This window comes from Mobula birostris, chromosome 1 (genome assembly GCF_030028105.1).
Source record: "Mobula birostris isolate sMobBir1 chromosome 1, sMobBir1.hap1, whole genome shotgun sequence".
NCBI classification, from domain to species: domain Eukaryota; kingdom Metazoa; phylum Chordata; class Chondrichthyes; order Myliobatiformes; family Myliobatidae; genus Mobula; species Mobula birostris.
The window spans coordinates 175,520,272-175,539,885 of record NC_092370.1 but is presented as its reverse complement, the minus strand read 5'-3'; the positions used below and the strand labels follow the sequence as shown (position 1 = coordinate 175,539,885).

The following is a 19,614-nucleotide window of genomic DNA, read 5'->3' as shown; positions in this document are numbered from 1 at the left end:
TTGAGTACGTCATAACATGGGATCAGCTGCTGTACTCACACTTGACACGATCAAATGGCAATGATTCTAGAACAGAAAGTCTTAAGTAAATTATTCGACTCTGCTGATTAGGTATATGTAACCATACTTCATATAAGCCTTTGGTATCCTATGCCTGAATATGATTTAACGGATTGTAATGGGCATGATCCTGCTGCAAATGTCAATATATTTAGCTTGCTTTTACTTCCTCTCAATATTTATAAAATCTAGCCAAAACCTGTAAAGAACAAGCTAGTTAGAGAATTAGACAGAGGGAAAATGCTGTGCCAAGTCTGCAGTCATGATTAGTTGGCTGAGTCAAAGGCATCAGCTGGACAGTGACTTAGTCATTTCAGAACAATAGGACCATTCACACACCTCAAAAGCAACGTTTTTGAGGGAGGGTCTGTAATCAACAAAGACTGTGTGATCAATCCAGTTTACATAAGTCTCAGGACAGTAGCTAGGTCATTTCAAGAGCCAGAAAATAAAAAGTGGGAAGTGAGAAGTACAGCATGAGATACCACAGTGCAATGATCATGTCTGGCAAAGGTGATACAGACAGAAAAATTGAAATCACACACGGTCTGGAGAAAAGTTCAAGTTCAAGTTTATTGTCATCTGACTCTGTGTGTGTGTGTGTGTGTGTGTGTGTGTGTGTGTGTCTAATCACAAGCAAGATAAAATCTGCAGATGCTGGAAATCCAAGCAACACACACAAAATGCTGGAGGATCTCAGCAGGCCACGCAGCATCCATGGAAAAGAGTACAGTCGATGTATTGGGCCGAGACACTTCAGCTCAGTATCTACAAGACTTTTGCAATTTACAGAAAAGTTGAATGGACTATGCAAACACAGACTGCGTGGGATGCTTTAAGGGAGAATCACATTGCAGTATAGAAGCAGTTCAAAAGCTCTGACAATTCTTTGAGAGACTGTTACAAGCATAATTTTACTAATGTAAGCACAGTATTGTGTAACCAGAGAGCACCAAGACAGTCAAGTCAACTGAAAGCCTGGCATTTGATCCAGAAAGGAAAGATCAGAGATGATTGTTTTGTGACTTTAAAAGTGACAGTGAGAAGAGGGGTTTCTACACTGAGTCAGGATGTAAAGTGATGTGAAAGAGGAGGCATAAAAATGGAGTAACTAAAAAGCAACCATAGAAGAAGTGTTAAAGCTATATTCACGTTTTCCTGTAATATGCTAATACATCGTGTAATTTAACATACTGCAGCTACTTATAAGGCTTATTAACATCTATTAAGTTTCTTGTGGTTTAGTGCTTATAGGTGATACATAGAAATTAAAAAAAACTATGCAAATTTATGAAGATTATTATAGAGTCATAGAGCATTATAGCATAGAAACAGGTCTTTTGGCTGGTTAGTCAGTGCTGAACTGTATTCTGGCTAACCTATTGACCCACATCTGGACCACAGCCCTCCATATCCTTCCTGTCCACATACTTATCCAAATTTCTCTAAATGTTGAAATGGAACCCGCAACCACCAGTTCTACTGGCAGCTCGTTCCACACTCAATCCTCCTACTGAGTGAAGAAGCTCCCCCTCAGGTTCCACTTAAATATTTCACCTTTCACCCTTATAACCTCTAATTCTAGTCTCATCCAACCTCAGTGGAAAAAGACTGCTTGCGCTTACAGTATTTTATCGATAATCCTCATAATTTTATATACCTCGATCAGGGAGGGTGAGGAAACGTCAACTCAGACCATGAGAGGCCTGCGTCGGGCATTTTCATGCCTTACAAGGTGCAGATTGGAAGTCTGTGTGGGGCGCCACTCCTTGCACAGACACTCGAGCAAAGTGTGATTAAGTGCCTTACTCAAGGGCACAAACACGCTGCCACAGCTGAGGCTTGAACTAGCTACCTTGAGATCACTAGATGAATGTCTTAACCACTTGGCCACGTGCCCAACACCAATACCTCGATCAAATCTCCCCTTATTCTCCTAAACTCAAGGGACTCAAGTCCTGGCAACATCCTTGTAAATTTTCTCTGCACTCTTAATTTAATTGATATCTTACCTGGGGTAGGGGGCCGGAACTACACACAATACTCCAAATTAGGCCTCACCAATGTTTTTTATACTTCGGCATAACATCACAATTCCTGTTCTTAATACTTTGATTTATGAAGACCTCGCTTTACGACCTTATCTACCTGTGCCACCACTTTCAAGGAATTATGGATCTGTATTCCTAGATTTCTCAATTCTACCACACTCCACAATGTTCTACCGTTCACTGTGCAAGTCCTACCCTGTTTGTCCTCTTAAAGTACAATACCTCACATTTGCCTGCATTACATTCTATCTGCCATTTTTCAGCCCATTTCCCAGCTGGTCCAGATCCTGCTGCGAGCTTTGATAGCTCTCCTCGTTGGATAGCTATCCACTATTCCCCAATCTTGGTGTCATCTGCAAATTTGCAGATCCAGTTTACCACATTATCATCTGGATCATTGACGTAGATGACAAAAAACAATGGACCCAATACCAATCTCTGTGGCGCCAGTCAGAGAGGCAATCTTTACTACCACTCTCTGGCTTCTCCTGCGAAACCAATGTCAAATTCAATTTACCTACCTCATCCTGATTGTTTAGTGACTGAATCTTCTTGACTAGCCTCTCATGTGGACTTTGTCAAAGGTTTTGCTAAAGTCCATATAAATAACATCCACGGCTTTTCCTTCATCGACTTTCCTGGCTACCTCCTTGAAACCCTCTAGAAGATTGGTTAGTCATGAAAGCCAAGCTGACTACCTCTAATCAGGACCTGTCTATCCAAATACCTAGATAGCCATCCTTTAGGATACCTTCCAATAATTTACCCACTACTGACGTTAGGCTTGCCAGCCTAAAATTTCCAGAAACCTACAGAAGCAACAACTACAGAACTGGATATGACTCCAGATATTTATGATGCCCAACGAGAGAAATAATCCATTGGAATTACTAATGTTTTAAGATCACAGGCACAGGTTGTACTGAGAAATTTGGTGAAAGAACAGAAAAAAGTAATTAATGACTTTATAACTATTCAAACTGACAACTCTATATGGATGTAAATAGTTAGCCAATTGTATAATATCATGTTTGTAAATAGTTAAGGTTTGTATGCACCTTTTAAAATAAAAGGGTAAGTGTATAAATTAAAGTGTACTTCTAAAAAAAGAGTGTACCATGTGGTATGACTTTGATGCTTTCTTGCATCAGATTCTACGGTTTTGTTGAGAGTTACTCCCTTCAATAAAGTATGTTCTGTTGCTAGCTCTACCGCCATTCATTTGTTTATATAAACAGCAAAAATTACTATATATAATATTAATAATTGATAATATTTTAAAGGAATTTTTACAGTTTGTTGTCTTGAATACCTTCACTCCCAAATAATTTAAAAACATATTGAACTTTATCTTCAACCATTGAAAGATCAGAACCAAACTCAAAAATGCTACCACAAGCTAATGAACATTTTTCATATCTTACCAGGTAGAAGTGAGACTTCAGTCATTGGAAACTTATTTGACTTACCCTGGCTTTGATGATGGTGGGTCGAGGATCAAGGATTCCTTGCATTTTCCTCAGTGCAGGTATAACAAAGAGATTGCAGGTGACAACTGCTGACACTGGATTTCCTGCAAGGAAATCATACTGCCATGAAATAACAAAGCCAGGTTAATAACAATTAACTGTGGCATGCAATGTGAATAATTCCTGGAACCAAGCAGGCAATTGCTCCAACTCCAAAATTCAATTAAATGCACACTTGGAGGGCGAATCATTCTGTGTTCTTTGCTTCCTTGAATTTTCTTATGGGCAACTGAGTTACTGTGGTGATCGCAAAAGAAGCATTCACTACTTGAGCCAACTCTATAAATGATTTGTTATTCATTGCAGGCAAAAAGAAGAACAACAGTGTGCTAAGATGATTCCACTCCAAACTGCATGACATGATTTCCAAATTTATTTTTATTTGCTAATAATGAAAAAGATTAGTTCAAAAAATTTAACTGCAGAACTGCATGGGTTGGAACTTAACTGTGGCAGATTTGGAGTTAATTCAAGAGTTGTTGCTTGGATCCAAATAAAACCTCAATTGGGGTTAAAACTGCCTCCATAATTTCTGGGGTTTTTTTTGCAGCTCATTGAAGTGGATTAAAAAAAAGTAAGACAATGAGGTTGGATGAATGTATGATAGAGTATTCAATGTACCTGTCAATTGCAAGACACGTCCTTACAAATCTGTTGCCTTGCAACAGCTCTTTGTTATGTTAACTAGTTACACAAATTAGATATAATTAATGCAGCTAGAAGAAATTCTTGGGCTTCACACTAACAATAGAATGCCACAAGCTTGCTTTCCACAAATATGAAAGACCTATTACTGTGAAATCATCACAGTGGGAAGTGAGTTATGAAGAGTATTTTTTTGCAAATCAAATTGGACTAATTTGCCTTTATTGTCCAAATTATTATTCAAGCTTCACTACCCACACTGAAGTTCACAACATCAAAAAAAGCATTCAATATACAACACAGGTCATTATATGCTAAACATAATACTGTGCTTGGATTCTCATACATGCATGTTTCAGAATTGCTATTTAGCTAACATAATGATTTAGCTATTCAACCAAATGAGATGGATATATTCAGGCTACAATTGGCCAACTGCATGTTAGTGCAGAACAAAACATTATATCAATACTCATTTAATCTTCTAGTAAATCTTATGATTCCAGTGGTTGAGATCATTGATGTAAATAGAAATTCATAAAACAATGTGTTACAATTATCAAACAGTTTACAGACAGATACAATTCAAGGAGAAGTGCATCCCGAGTTGAGTAATTGCTGAATTGTTAATACTGGTATTTCCAATTTCAATTTACTTGCTGAATAAAATTAGTAATTCATATAACTATCATTAAAAAGCCACACTTACTGCTCTCTTTGATTTTTGAATTATTTCACAAAGCACTATACACTACACGTTCACTTGAAAGATTTCTTCACACAACAATTGCTTTTTTTTGTTATAAAATCCACTTCGTCTCCAAGCAGAGTAAGACAGTTTGAACAATAAATGGACTATCCAATATTACCAAGTGCCATGAGTACAATGAGTATGATTTTTAGAATATTTACAATTTCATTTTTAAAATTTTTGATGTGATATCTCCAATTCTTTGAAACCTACTGTTTCTCCCTTCAAAATATTGTCTTCTTCTCTTTTCTCAATTAATATATTGATTTACTGTTTAGTAGGCTGACTTAATAGCTTAAAGGTGACAGAAATATAAATCACAAATCTCGTTGTAAGCTGCCTCTGAATTTAAGAGGTGGCTTTGAGCACTGGCATCCAATTTGTTCTCAAGATATCAGTATAAAAGTAAAATTTGTGATGGAATTAGAGCTTCTACTTTCATAGCTCATTAAAAAATCTAATTTGTGACCAATGTGTCCAGACCTTGGGAAGCTCAATGACCATGAGAAGGCAGCTCCATAAAACATGCGCCATATGACTCCATGGCGCTGTAATTCGCTTCTTCTCCATAACTATTATGATCTTTGTCTCTGTTATCATAGGTCTATAACCAACCATAGTAGATAGGAGGGTAACAACATTCTGCTGTTAATGAATTTTTACTTCATCTCTCTGGAAACGCTCCTCAGTGATAGATTAGGTGAAGATTAATACTTCCTTCCCAGTATAATAAACATTAACTGCCTCATGGCATCATGAATTGAAGAACCAGGTAGATAGACCTTCCGATTTTGTTTAACTTAAAATCATATAATTCATCTGCAAGAGGAAAGGAAACTTTTTAATCTTTAATAACACACCATCTTACTATTGTCCAAGATTTTCAAAAATACATGTTTAAAACAAAATTTGATGAATCGCGCTTCTTCAGAAAATCAGATCTTGAGTTAATTTAGAACATAGTGGGAATAGATAAAGTTTCTTAATGTCAAGAGGTAAAATTAGTTTCCTAAAGGCCTGCTGTATATTCATTCGTTCCCAGATTAGAGCTCAAATGGGAATGTTAACCATCTAGAACTCAGAAATTTGAAAACATCTCAGAACGATTGACAGCCAAGTGGTATGCAATGTGCCACCCATATTTTTCATATTAATACAGAATCTTGAGAGGTAGCTCTTGTGAATTATACTCTCCTTGAGGTAATAAAACACCTTCATTCCCTCCACTCACTGGCTCCACTGTCCAGTGCAAATGAAAGGCATTTTTTATATACTGACATTCAGGGTTATATTGATTGAATCTTGCTGGGGTGGAATAACTTTGTTTTCTGACACGGCATCACAAAAGTATTTTGCTCTGTAACTGGAAGTTATTTATGATGTGATGAGGGGAACAATGATCTGGAACCTCAGTAAATCACAGAACCTATCCTTTTACTAATGAAATTAAAGGTATGAAAATAAAGGAATGAGGAGGAGGTAAAAGTGAATAGAAATAAACACCAATAAAGAGATTAGTGGAAAAATTAACATAATATGGAAAAAAATTGAGGTTTCTAAGAACCACTTCCTGCATAAGAAAACAAACTTAAGTAAATTAAATTGTTTACTTCTTTGTTCATACTGGTAGTTTGGCACTGACAATTAACAATTACATGGTAATTTAAAAAGTACACATGTTGATAATTACTAACTTAATATTCAATGGCTATTTGATTAATCTAGTCCAGTGAATTCAGCATGTTTTTAAAAATAATAATGAGGTCAAGATGCCGCTTGTGCAAAGCAACAATGGAGTTGAGGAAAATTGATACGTTAGTTTTGGAGATTTGCAACTCAATTTATTTTTATCCAATGGATTTGCTGTAATTTTTATAATTGTAATGCCCTGGTAAAGGTTTCACTGCTAACCTAATGGTTTTTCTGTAGGAGCAGTGTTTGGGTTATGGTTAGAGATAACAGATGCTTTGGAATGTGAGCTATTCAATCAGGGAGCAGGTTTTTTTTTGTGTGCCTGACACCAGTGTGAGCTGGGGTCTCTGTTCGGCAGGAGGTGGAGAGAACTGGTCGTAGGATTCGACTTAGTTGAGGGACCGTGATTTGATGGAGCAAGGTGCGGAGGTCGACTGAGGATCAGTGAATATGACTTTTGGAAGAGTTGAGCTACAACTTGTGAACATTTGACTGTTTAATTATAATGGGCCCTTTTTTCTTTTTTCTTTCTTTTCTTTACTAACCCTTTAGTTAAGTTATCATTCATAAATATAAATCCTTTAGTCATGTGCAGTGTGCTTTCTGTTATTTCTTGGCACCGATGTTGTAACAGGGTAGCAACTTGCACAGGATTCAAACAAACTGGGGTTGGGGGCGGGGGAAGAGAGCCATCCAATCTCATGGAGTCCCTAGACTTCTGCAGCCCAAGGAATCTGGGGTTCCATAAATAAGGCCAGCGAGTATTGACCTAAGAATTTATTACAGTGCAGCAATGTGGTTTCGGTAACACTATTGCAGGGATGAATTAATTGATGCAGTTACTTCATTAAATTATGATAATACAGGTCGACCACTAATCTGACTACCTGTAATACGGTTCCTTCGATAATCCGGCACTGATTATGCTTAATGTGATCCTTCTGTAATTCGGGATTTTCACTAATCCGGCACTCCTCAGGTCTCAATGGTGCCGGATTAGTGAGGGTTAGCTATTGCTTAATGTGATCCTTCTGTAATTCGGCATTTTCACTAATCCGGCACTCCTCAAGTCCCTTTTGATGAAGTTCTGGAGACAAGTTGCCATTTTAACTTGGTGCAAATGATTAAACAATTGCAGTGTGAAAGTGGATATTCAATTAATTCTGCAATTTTCTTTGAAGATACAGCAAAATATTAATTGTTATTATATGCTGGAAGTTCAGCATGTCGACTAACCAAAATGTTACAATACAATGTCTTGTTCTACAATATCTTCAATCAATTAGAGAAATTAGGGCCAAATCTTTATCAAAACATCTACAGAGCCACACCACATTCACATTTATATATTACTATTTCTTGCAAAGCTTGAACAACAATTTATACTCGTAGAGTAACATAAGGTAAATTCATTGATGGGCACTCAGTTCAATTAAAATTACAGTCTTGCATTTTGACTAAATGTTACAGTAAAGGAAAAATAATTATTTGTTCCTTTCTAGTTATGGACATTAATCATTGCAGCTTAAAACTTGCACTGCAGTTTCACTTTATCATAATGTTAGTTGGGTTACTCAATTCCAAATATAAGGATGCCTGCCTTGCAATTGTTTTCTCATACTTATGTTTATGATTCAGGTTCCAATTGATGTCCAATATTCAGGTTCCAATTGATATCCAATCTAAGTAAAAGGTCAACTGCATTCCACCCTCCTCCTATTTACCCTTATTTAGTTACTTACAATATAGATTTCATTGACTTAGCAGGAGCCCAATTTGGTAGCCGCCAAGTTTGTTGTCATCCAGTAGTTTATGTACAAGGGGACATAAGGGGCTCTGCCAAATTATTTTCCTAAACATTCTTTGATTAAACACTTAGATTCCACCGAGAGATTCTTCTCCAAAACTGACAGAGATGGGGAGTTAATTTTTGACAGCAACCATAATCCAACTGTACATTTTTAAATTGTTAAATGAGTCAAGAAACATAAGACTGTTATGATAAAGAAAAAGACCCAAATTAGTTTATTTGTTTGCAGGGTAATAAATAGCAATTACCAAATAAAACTCAGTTCCTAAAAGGCTGAAGACATTTGAACAATATTGGCCAAACTGAACAATAGTACAGCTATGACATATTCCCCACAGAGCACTAACTATACAACAAATCTACTATAGGAAATAGTAAGAGTAATTGGTGTTGCTCTTTAGAACAGGAATAAAGCTGGCAGGAGACTATCAAGCAAATACTGGCCCACTGTCATTTAGAATGCCACTGGCCCCTGTCATGTTGTGCATTCAGGCATTATTACAACAAAATAGTTGGAGTCAGACTTGCAGCTGAGATACCGTGTATATGGTGAATTTCCAGACTCAGATGGAAGCAAATGGAAACTGACAGATGGAAGGAATACAAATTTCCAAAGAAAAGTTTGAAAATTTGGACGGTAAATCAATTCACACTGATATTGCGAAGCATGACACAATGCAAAATAAGCAGAGGGTTAGAAGTCAATTGCACAGCACCAGGCAAATTGGGTAGGGGAAACAACTGAGGACCAGAACTGAAAAAAGACTAGGCTAGGTGATGAAAAAGGAAGATCTCATAATATCAAATGCTACAATTCAATCAGTTTATTTGTCTCAGTAGTGGCTTATAATATATACTGAATAGTTTATTTAGTGGTAATTTCTTGTCACAAAAAATGTTTGTGATACTGTAATACCCATCACGTAATGCCATATACCTTCAGATCCTATGTCACCATCAGCCTCTACCGCACCCGCTGCATAACGGTAAAAAAAAAGTTGAAAACGAATGTTATTTTCAAATAAACTATTCAATATATATTACAATCAATCAATAAATAGTTTGCGGTGACTCGTAAAGCTCCGTCAATTTCAGGGACACTGCTAATGCTCTTAAGTGACTTTGGATAATTTTTGTCAGCAGCACTGCTTTGTTTAGTTGCAGCCTTGTCATTCATTTCCTGTTATAGGTCAATTTATGTTGTGACTTTTTGCCAACAATTCCAGTGCCAAAGTATACTGTATCATTGCTCCATTACTTAGCAAATTACTCATAACATTAAAGTCCAAATTATAAGTAGTGATTTCAAGTTATAGCTACCCACAATTTAGTTGGAGGTTTTCTAGAAAACCAAAATCATTGGTTAATGCACAGGGCTACTGATCCATGAACATATGCTGGAAATAACAAATGGAGTTAGTTGACGAAGTTTAAAAAGAACATTCAAGTTAAAATTTCTGAGCCAACATTGCTTGCAGACATTATCCATTAAAATTATGAATCTAAAGGCCTAGTCTTAAAATTAAAAACAATTAGCTCTAATCAGTAAGTACAACTTAAAAAATGATGGTCACTGTAATGAGATGAGACAATAGGTTTGCATGATGCAAATCAGACCATTATGATATAAATTAAACTGCAATTTTGTGAAATGAAATAGATAACCTCAAAAGCCTTGGTATGTTGTGCTCTTATCATTTTTTTGGGCTATACTCCTCAATAGAAAAGAGGTTAAGGAGTGAATCAAGGCTGTCACTTTACTGTAGACTGGTACAGATCCAAAATGTCAGCAGTGTAGGATCTCTAACTCTCAGTCACTGGAGGACTTGCAACAAATCAGAACTTCAAATTACATCACAAGTATTCCAGTACAATTTATTAGTAGAAATGAAACCACACCGTTTAAGCAAGAAACAGATTCATTTTAACCATTTACACAGAGTGATGCACAGGTTTCTTGATTTCTGAAGCTGTTTCATGGGAGGAAAAATGCATGTAATTCAAATGCAATGAATGATACATATATACAGCTGATCTTTTGAAGTCATGGAATTGTCCAAAACTGATCAGTGGAAATGAAATACCTAGATGGCTAGGAATACTCAATGAAAATGTCAACGGCTTTACAGAGACCAGCAGTAACATCTTACCTTAAGACAAACCAACTAGCAGTAGTTTTTAAATTGGTCACATTCCTAACATTATGGGGTCCTCTGCTAAAAGATTAACAGATCCATTACCTGGCAGTGCAAAGATGATTTTTCTGATACCATCGATATCCAGAGTTGCAAAAGTTGTTGGGAGGCTGTGGAGAATGGAATGCATATCTTAATATACTGTTTTGAATGAAAGGTAAGGATATCTTCATACTAAAAAAGACATATATTTCTTGAATTTCAATGTACTTGAAATTAACTAGTAAAATTAATTACTTCTATTTCTCCCTCTATTTCTACAACCCTTTTAGCTTTGCTAGTGAGTTTAATAGATAAGCATCATTCATTGCATTTGAATTGATTTTTTGGTGTTCCTGTAAATGAACTTGTCAGGAAGCCAGCAAAACAAGTTTAATAGAAACATTTATTATGCTACTGAGGAAACAAGAGGAAATTACAATCTAGGGCTGTGCTACCCTGAGCTCCACGTTTCATTTCTAAAACCTGTGCAAAAACCTAACTGAACCCATTGCCAGAGGAACTGCTGATGAACAGCTGACCAAAGGCATTCAATTAAGTCCTGCTAGGCTTCTTAATCACACCTGACAATTTCTTGACAGAGCCTAACACTTTATATAATCTGTATTGGTTGTATTGTAAGTGTTCATTTCAAATGCAATAGCGCTATTTTGAAAAGAGCAGCGACCTTTTTCTCATCCACTGTAGATCAACCATTTTACTTCTGTTCTCTTTCCTTCCTGTCACATCAGATCAGCAGTCTTTTGGTTTCTATCAGTTCAAAGAATCAAATGGCTTTCCTCCATCATTTCTCATTTGTTTGTAAAACAAGCAGTAGCTTGTTATCAACCTTTCTCAAATGCCTAGTGACTCAAAGTTTCTGCTGTACCTGCAAAGTGGTATCTGAATACATAATTGTTCTGTTGAATGCATTACACATCATATAAATCTGTACTTCCTCAAACAGCAGTAAAATTTCTCCAATAAATGAAACAGAAACCGTAACATTTTAGAAACTGACTTTTTATAGAGATCACAGCTAAATTTTATACAGTTTTAGATTTCCGCAACCATATATTTCAGAAACAGAGCAAAGCAGTGAGCTTGTTAGCTGAAATGATCTAGGCCAGGAGTTTCCAAGCTTTTTTTAGGCTATGGACCACTATCGTTAACTAAAGGGTCCATGAACCCCAGGTTGGGAACCCCTGATCTAGACATTAACAGGTGATATACGTTATTTTATCAAAACCTCAAAAATATGGTTCTCTGTGATGGTGTTACCATCAGAAATGCTAATGTGTCACTTATGATGCCAGGAATTAACTTCAAGCTGATGGTATAAATGAGTTCCTCTTTGTGGAATTGGAATTGGTTTATTGTTGTTATATGTGCTGAGATATTGTGAAAATGTTGTCTTGCATACTATTCACAAAGACCAAATCGGATGAGTGGGAAGCCAGAGGATTGGGAGACGTTTAAGGAGCAACAGAAGATAACTAAAAAGGCAATACGAGGGACGGGGGGAAGATGAGGTACGAAGGTAAGCTAGCCAAAAATATAAAGGATGATAGTAAAAGCTTCTTTAGGTATGTGAAGAGGAAAAAATTAGTTAAGACCAAAGTTGGGCCCTTGAAGACAGAAATGGGTGGAGATAGATAGATAGATAGATAGATAGACAAACTTTATTAATCCTGAGGGAAATTGAGTTTCATTACAGTTGTACCAACCAAGAATAGAGTATAAATAAGCAATATAAAAACATAAATAATTAAATAATAATATGTAAATTATGCCAGATGGAAATAAGTCCAGGACCAGCCTATTGGCTCAGAGTGTCTGACCCTCCAAGGGAGAAGTTGTAAAGTTTGATGGCCACAGGCAGGAATGACTTCCTATGACGCTCAGTGCTGCATCTCAGTGGAATGAGTCTCTGGCTGAATGCACACCTGTGTCCAACCAGTACATTATGTAGTGGATGGGAGACATTGTCCAAGATGGCATGCAACTTGGACAGCATCCTCTTTTCAGACACCATCGTCAGACAGTCCAGTTCGATCCCCACAACATCACTGGTCTTACGAATGAGTTTTTTGATTCTGTTAGTGTCTGCTACCCTCAGTCTGCTGCCCCAGCACACAACAGCAAACATGATAGCACTGGCCACCACAGACACGTAGAACATCCTCAGCATCATCCGAGAGATGTTAAAGGGCCTCAGTTCTTTATTATGGGGATTAAGGAAATGGCAGACGAGTTGAACAGGTACTTTGGATCTGTCTTCACTAGGGAAGACACAAACAATCTCCCAGATGTAATAGTGGCCAGAGGACCTAGGGTAACAGAGGAACTGAAGGAAATTCGCATCAGGCACAAAATGGTGTTGGGTAAACTGATGGGACTGAAGGTTGATAAATCCCCAGGGCCTGATGGTCTGTATCCCAGGGTACTTAAGGAGGTGGTTCTAGAAATCGTAGATGTAATCATTTTCCAATGTTCTATAGATTCAGGATCAGTTCCAGCGGATTGGAGGGTAGCTAATGTTATCCCACTTTTTAAGAAAGGAGGGAGAGAGAAAACAGGCAATTATAGACCAGTTAGTCTGACATCAGTGGTGGGGAAGATGCTGGAATCAATTATAAAAGATGTAATAGTGGCATATCTGGATAGCAGTGGCAGGATAGGTCCGAGTCAGCATGGATTACAAAGGGGAAATCATGCTTCACTAATCTTCTGGAACTTTTTGAGAATGTAACTATGAAAATAGACATGGGAAAGCCAGACTTTGATAAGGTCCCACATAGGAGGTTAGTGTGCAAAATTAGAGCAAATGGTATTGGGGGTAGGGTACTGACATGGATAGAAAATTGGTTGGCAGACAGGAAACAAAGAGTAGGGATTAATGGGTCCTTTTCAGAATGGCGGGCAGTGACTAGTGGGGTACCGCAAGGCTTGGTGCTGGGACCGCAGCTATTTACAATATACGTTAATGATTCAGATGAAGGGATTAAAAGTAATATTAGCAAATTTGCAGATGACACAATGCTGGGTGGCAGTGTGAAATGTGAGGAGGATGTTATGAGAATGCAGGGTGACTTGGACAGGTTGGGTGAGTGGACAGATGCATGGCAGATGCAGTTTAATGTGGATAAATGTGAGGTTATCCACTTTGGTAGCAAGAACAGGAAGGCAGATTACTATCTGAATGCTGTCAAGTTAGGAAAAGGGGAAGTACAACGAGATCTAGGTGTCCTTGTTCATCAGTCACTGAAAGTAAGCATGCAGGTACAGCAGGCAGTGAAGAAAGCTAATGGCATGCTGGCCTTCATAACAAGGGGAATTGAGTATAGGAGCAAAGAGGTCCTTCTGCAGTTGTACAGGGCCCTGGTGAGACCACACCTGGAATATTGTGTACAGTTTTGGTCTCCAAATTTGAGGAAGGACATTCTAGCTACTGACGGAGTGCAGCGTAGGTTCACGAGGTTAATTCCCGGGATGGAGGGACTGTCATATGTTGAAAGATTGGAGCGACTGGGGCTGTATACACTGGAATTTAGAAGGATGAGGGAGGAGCTGATTGAAGCATATAAAATTTTTAAGGAATTGGACACGCTAGAGGCAGGAAACATGTTCCCGATGTTGGGGGCGTCCAGAACTGGAGGCCACAGTTTAAGAATAAGGGGTAGACAATCTAGAACGGAGTTGAGGAAAAACTTTTTCATACAGAGGGTTGTGGTTCTGTGGAATGCTCTGCCTCAGAAGGCAGTGGAGGCTAATTCTCTGTATTCTTTCAAAAAAGAGTTAGATAGAGCTTTTAAAGATAGCGGAGTGAAGGGATATGGGGGGAAGGCAGGAAAAGGGTACTGATTGTAGATGATCAGCCATGATCACAGTGAATGGTGGTGCTGGTTTGAAGGGCTGAATGGCCTACTCCTGCACCTATTGTCTATTGTCTATTGTTACATAGTGTGTTGAGTTAACACATGCTATGTTGGTGCTGGAAACATGGTGACACTTGTGGGCTGTCCAGCACAATGCTCACTATTTGATTCGATCCAAAATGACGCATTTCACTGCATGTTTCAATGTACATATGACAAACAAACAGATCTGCGGACAAATTATAGAAAGGTGCGAAACAACAAGGTTGTTGTAGTGGGGGACTTAAACCTCCAGCATTCATTAAAACTTTGTTAATACAAGAAGCTCAGATGGGGCAGCATTTCTTTAGTGAATTCAATAGAGGTTCTTGAAACAATAATGTGGAGAGTCCAATTTTAGCAGAAAACATACTGGACCTGGTTTTGCGAAATGAGCCAGGCAGGATAACAGATCTAATAATGGGTGAACATTTTGGGAAGAGTGACCATAACTTATTGTTCTAAGATAGTTGAAAAAGGATAACATTGGATCTTGCAAGAAGGTACTAAACTGGGGGAGAAAAAATGTGGCAGGATATGAAAGGAGCTAAATGGCATTGATTAGGAGCAGCTGCTGTTGGACAAGGCCACACCTGACATGTGGGAGTTTAAGGACTAACTGACCAGAGTTCAGGATAGGCATTTTCTATTATGGAGTAACAACAAGGATGGAAAGATAAGGGGACCTTGGGTGACTTGGGAGATCCAAAATTTAATTCGGAAGGAAAAGGAAACAAGCTTCAGGTTTAGGAAGCTAAAATCAGACTGGGTCCTTCTGGAATATTAAAGCAGCAGGAAAGTGCCCAAGTAGGAGATTAGGAATGCCAAAAGGCGCCATGAAATCTTATTGGAGAGCAGGGTCAAGGATAATCTCAAAGCAGATTAGACTTGTTTTAAGGGGACAACTAATGATAGGGTGGGTCCCTTCAAAGATAAAGAAGGAAATTTGTGTCTGGAGTCAGAGCAAGTGCCTGAGGTACTAACTGAGTACTCCATGTTGTATTTAGAGCGGAGAAATGGGGCAGGCCCTTGAGATTAAGGAGGAGGGTGTGCTGGGTCTTTGCAAAAGCATTATGAATACATCCTTGGGGCTTGATGGCATATCGCAGCATATTGAAAGCAGTAAGTGAGAGATTGCTAAGACTTTGACAGGGACCTTTACATCCTCACTAGCAACAGGTGAAGTGCGAGAAGACTGGAGAGTAGTAAATGTTGTGCCTTTGCTCAAGAAGAAAAATAGGGATAATCTATGCTAATGAGCCTTACAGCAATGGTAAGAAAGCTACTGGAAAAGATACTGAGGTACAGGATCTATGAACATTTGCAAATGCATGATTTGCTTAGGGACAGTCATCATGACTTTCTACAAAGGAAGGCATGTCTTATACACTTGAGTTTTCTGAAGATGACATGGGTGAGAAAGTCACAAACAAGAGAAAATCTGCAGATGCTGGAAATCCAAGCCACACACACAAAATATTGGAGGAACTCAGCAAGCCAGGCAGTATCTATGAAAAAAAGTACATTTGACATTTCCGGCCAAGACCCTTTGGCAGGAAGAGTGAGAAAGTGGATGCTGCCTACATGGACTTTAGTAAGGCTTCTGTCAAAGTCCCTTATGGTAGGTTGATTCAGAACATATATGCATGGAATTTAGGGTAAATTGCAAGTTTAGATTTGGAACTGGCTTGCCCACAAAAGACAAAGGAGTGGAAGACTGTTATTATGATTGGAGATCAATGACGAGTGGTATTCCACAATGAATGGAGCTGGGAACTCGGATATACATCAATGGCTTGGATGAAAATGTAGATGAAAAGATTTGCATATTTTTAAATGACACCAAGATTAGAGTTGTAGATAGTGTAGATCAGTTACAAGCATGGGCGGAAAGGTAATACTTGGAGTTTTATCCAGGCAAGTGTGTTGCACTTTGGGATGTCAAATGGAAGGAGAGAGTATGAAATTAATGGTAGGCCGCTTAATAGCACGAGGTACAAAGAGAGCTTAGGGGTACAAGTCCATGGTTCACTGAAAGTGGTTATGCAAGTGAATCATGGATATGTAAGCTAAAGGTGTATGGAATGCTTGCCTTCATCGGTGGGGAAGTTGATTATAAGAGGAAGTCATGCTGCAGCCATAAACCCACACTTGGAATACAGTGTACTGTTCTTGTCACTCAATTATAGGAAGGAGGTGGCAACTGGAAAAGGTGCATAAGTTGTTTTCAGAATGCTGCTTGGAATAGAGGATATTAGCCATAAGGACAGAATAGACAAACTTGGGTTGTTCTCTTTAGTGCTGGGGGCTGAGGAGAGAACTGAGAGATTTTTAAATTGAGATATAGATAGGGTAGACAGTTAGAATCTGTTTTCCAGGGTAGAAATGTCAAACACCAGATTAGAGTGAAGAAGTTTAAAGGTGTCATGAGAGACAAGTTTTTTATGTAGAGTGCATGCCACAAATCCCAAGGAGATGTTGGATGGTGTAGCGAGGGAGAGAATTCAAAAGAAGAGGGCGGAGGCTGCTGAGACATTCTATGTGCCATTGTTCCCAAGTGGATGCTGGATTGTGTAGCAGGAGAGAGAATTCAAAAGAAGCAAGCAGCCCAGTTAGGACATTTTGCGTGCCATTGCTTCTGAGGGGACATTGGAGTGTGTGCAGTAAGAGAGAGAATTCAAAAGAAGTGAATGGAGGCAGTTGGGACATTCTACATGCCACAGATCCCGAGAAGATATTGAAGTGTGCATACCGGGAGAGAGAGTTCAAAAGAAGCAAGTGGGGACAGTAGCGATATTCTGCGCACCACAGCTCCTGATGTTAGGCACTTGGCAAGGGCAAATAAAAAGATTTTAGAGGAGTGGCCAATATGGGAGCGGCCATTGTGTGAGTGGGCCAGTGTTAGAATGGGAAGTTCAAGCTTTGGCCTATAGTGGCATCAGTGAGGAGAGTTGGAGGCTATAGGTAGATTTTTTAATTTAATTATTTCTTCTTTCTTTCTTCTGTACGGCAGATTTGCTAGTGCTGCATGGGGGTGGGGGGAGGCTGATTTTTAAACTAGACTTGTGGGGGGGTGGTGGAAGGATGAGAACCAGAGTATCAGAGCAATTAGTAGGGTCATTATGGAGAAAGATGTTGTTAAGCTATGGACAAAGTCAGGAATCGAAAGGTTGGGCATGGTGGGACTAATGTTCTGAGTTGTGAATGTGGAATTATGACATTGTAGCCATTGGTGAGACGTGGTTGCAGGAGGGGGAGAACTGGCAGCTTAATGGTCCAGGGTTCCGTTGTTTTTAGACATAATAGAGCAGGAGGGAAAATGTCACAGCAGTACTCAGACAGGACAGACTGAAGAGTTTGTCTATTGGGTGGAACTGAGGAATAAGTAAGAGATGACCATGCTAATGATCATAATGCCATTAGTTTCAAGATAATTATGGAGAAGGATAGGTCTGGTCCTCGGATTGAGTTTCTAAATTGGAGAAAGGCCATTTTTGATGATATCAGAAAGGATCTGGCAAGTTGGATTGGGACCAGTTGTTTTCTGGTAAATGGGAGGCCTTCAAAAGTGTAACTTTGAGAGTACAGAGTTCATATGTTCCTGTCAGACGAAAAGACAATGATAGCAGATTTAGAGAACTTTGGTCTTTGAGGTATACTGAGGCCTGATTAAGAAAAAGGAGGTGCATAACAGGTATAGGCAGGAAGGAGCAAGTGAGGTACTTGAGGAGAATAAGAAATGAGAGAGAACAGTAAGGAAGGAAATCAGGAGGGCTAAAAGAAGGCATGAGGTTGCTAGAGCAGACACTGTGAAGGAGAATCCCAATAGCTTCTACAAATACATTAAAAGCAAAAGGATATCAAGGAATAAAATTAATCCTCTGGGAGATGAGAATGGTCATCTATAAAGGAGCCAAAAGAGGTGGGGAAATCTTAAATGAATGTTTTTGCATCTGTATTTACTTGGGAGATGGACACAGAGTTTATAGAAGTGTTTCCTGTCAGTGTCACAATGGTGGGGCATTGGGAGCAAGGGTGGACCCAAATGCAAGACACATCTTGTGAGGTTAATTAAATTTAGTTTGTTGTTCGATATCAGGAGAGCTAGGCAGGAGCAGGAGTAGGGAACTGGACAAGGACTGAGGACTACGACTAGGCTGGGACCAAGGGTCTGGGCTAGGACTCGGAATTGGCTCCCAGGACTAGAGGAGACATGAAGAGGCTAGGGTATGGACTCCAAGCCCGAGACTGGGCAAGGACCCAGTACCTGGGTCTTGCCTCAGGCTCGGACCCCAGAACCAGGCATGGACATGACATGGGCTAGGGAGAGGAGGAACATAGGAACACAGAGCCTCGGTCTCGGGAGAGCAGGTACATGGAACCATGGACACATACACAGAACACAGAGTCGGGACCCCTCCTTGGGTACAGGACATAGGGCCGGGACTCATGACCCTCCGCGGGGCAATGGCAAGACGGCTTGACTTACCCCACAGAGGCAAGGACAAGACAAGATAGAACATGACCCCCCACTAGGCAACAGCAAGACAGCCTGACTTACCCCACTGAGGCGAGGACAAGATAAGACAAGACCAACACGAATGAACACCAGACAGTACCTATCTAGCTCCGGCGATGGAACTAGACCGAAGTGCAGGCAGGGCTACAGATGAGGGCTAGAGGCGAGAGGGGCAGAGAAGGGATTCAGACAAGGGGGTAGGACAGGAATCACAGACCGCCAGGGCCAGGACTTGACTCAGAACTGGGAAGCCGCCAGGGCCAGGACTTGACTTGGTGCTACAATGCCACCAGGGCCAGGACTTGACTTGGTGCTTGAATGCCACCAGGGCCAGGACTTGACTTGGTGCTTGAATGCCGCCAGGGCCAGGACTTGACCTGGTGCTAGAATGCCGCCAGGGCCAGGACTTGACTTGGTGCTAGAATGCCGCCAGGGCCAGGACTTGACTTGGTGCTAGAATGCCGCC

At 39.5% G+C, this 19,614-nt stretch overlaps 1 protein-coding gene across 5 annotated transcripts in view; it reads right to left on the bottom strand.

The window, feature by feature from the left end:
• LOC140201773 (gephyrin) overlaps positions 1-19,614 on the bottom strand; it is a 667,155-nt gene that overhangs the window by 7,086 nt on the left and 640,455 nt on the right. For 3 of the 5 annotated variants that reach the window (XM_072266422.1, XM_072266431.1, XM_072266452.1), the window contains 3 exons: positions 10,779-10,843; positions 9,476-9,514; positions 3,581-3,684 (listed from right to left, as the gene is read on the bottom strand). In XM_072266422.1, coding sequence (XP_072122523.1) covers positions 3,581-3,684; positions 9,476-9,514; positions 10,779-10,843 — 208 coding nt within the window. The remainder of the gene's footprint in view (positions 1-3,580; positions 3,685-9,475; positions 9,515-10,778; positions 10,844-19,614) is intronic. The other 2 variants (XM_072266442.1, XM_072266463.1) reach the window with 1 other exon arrangement.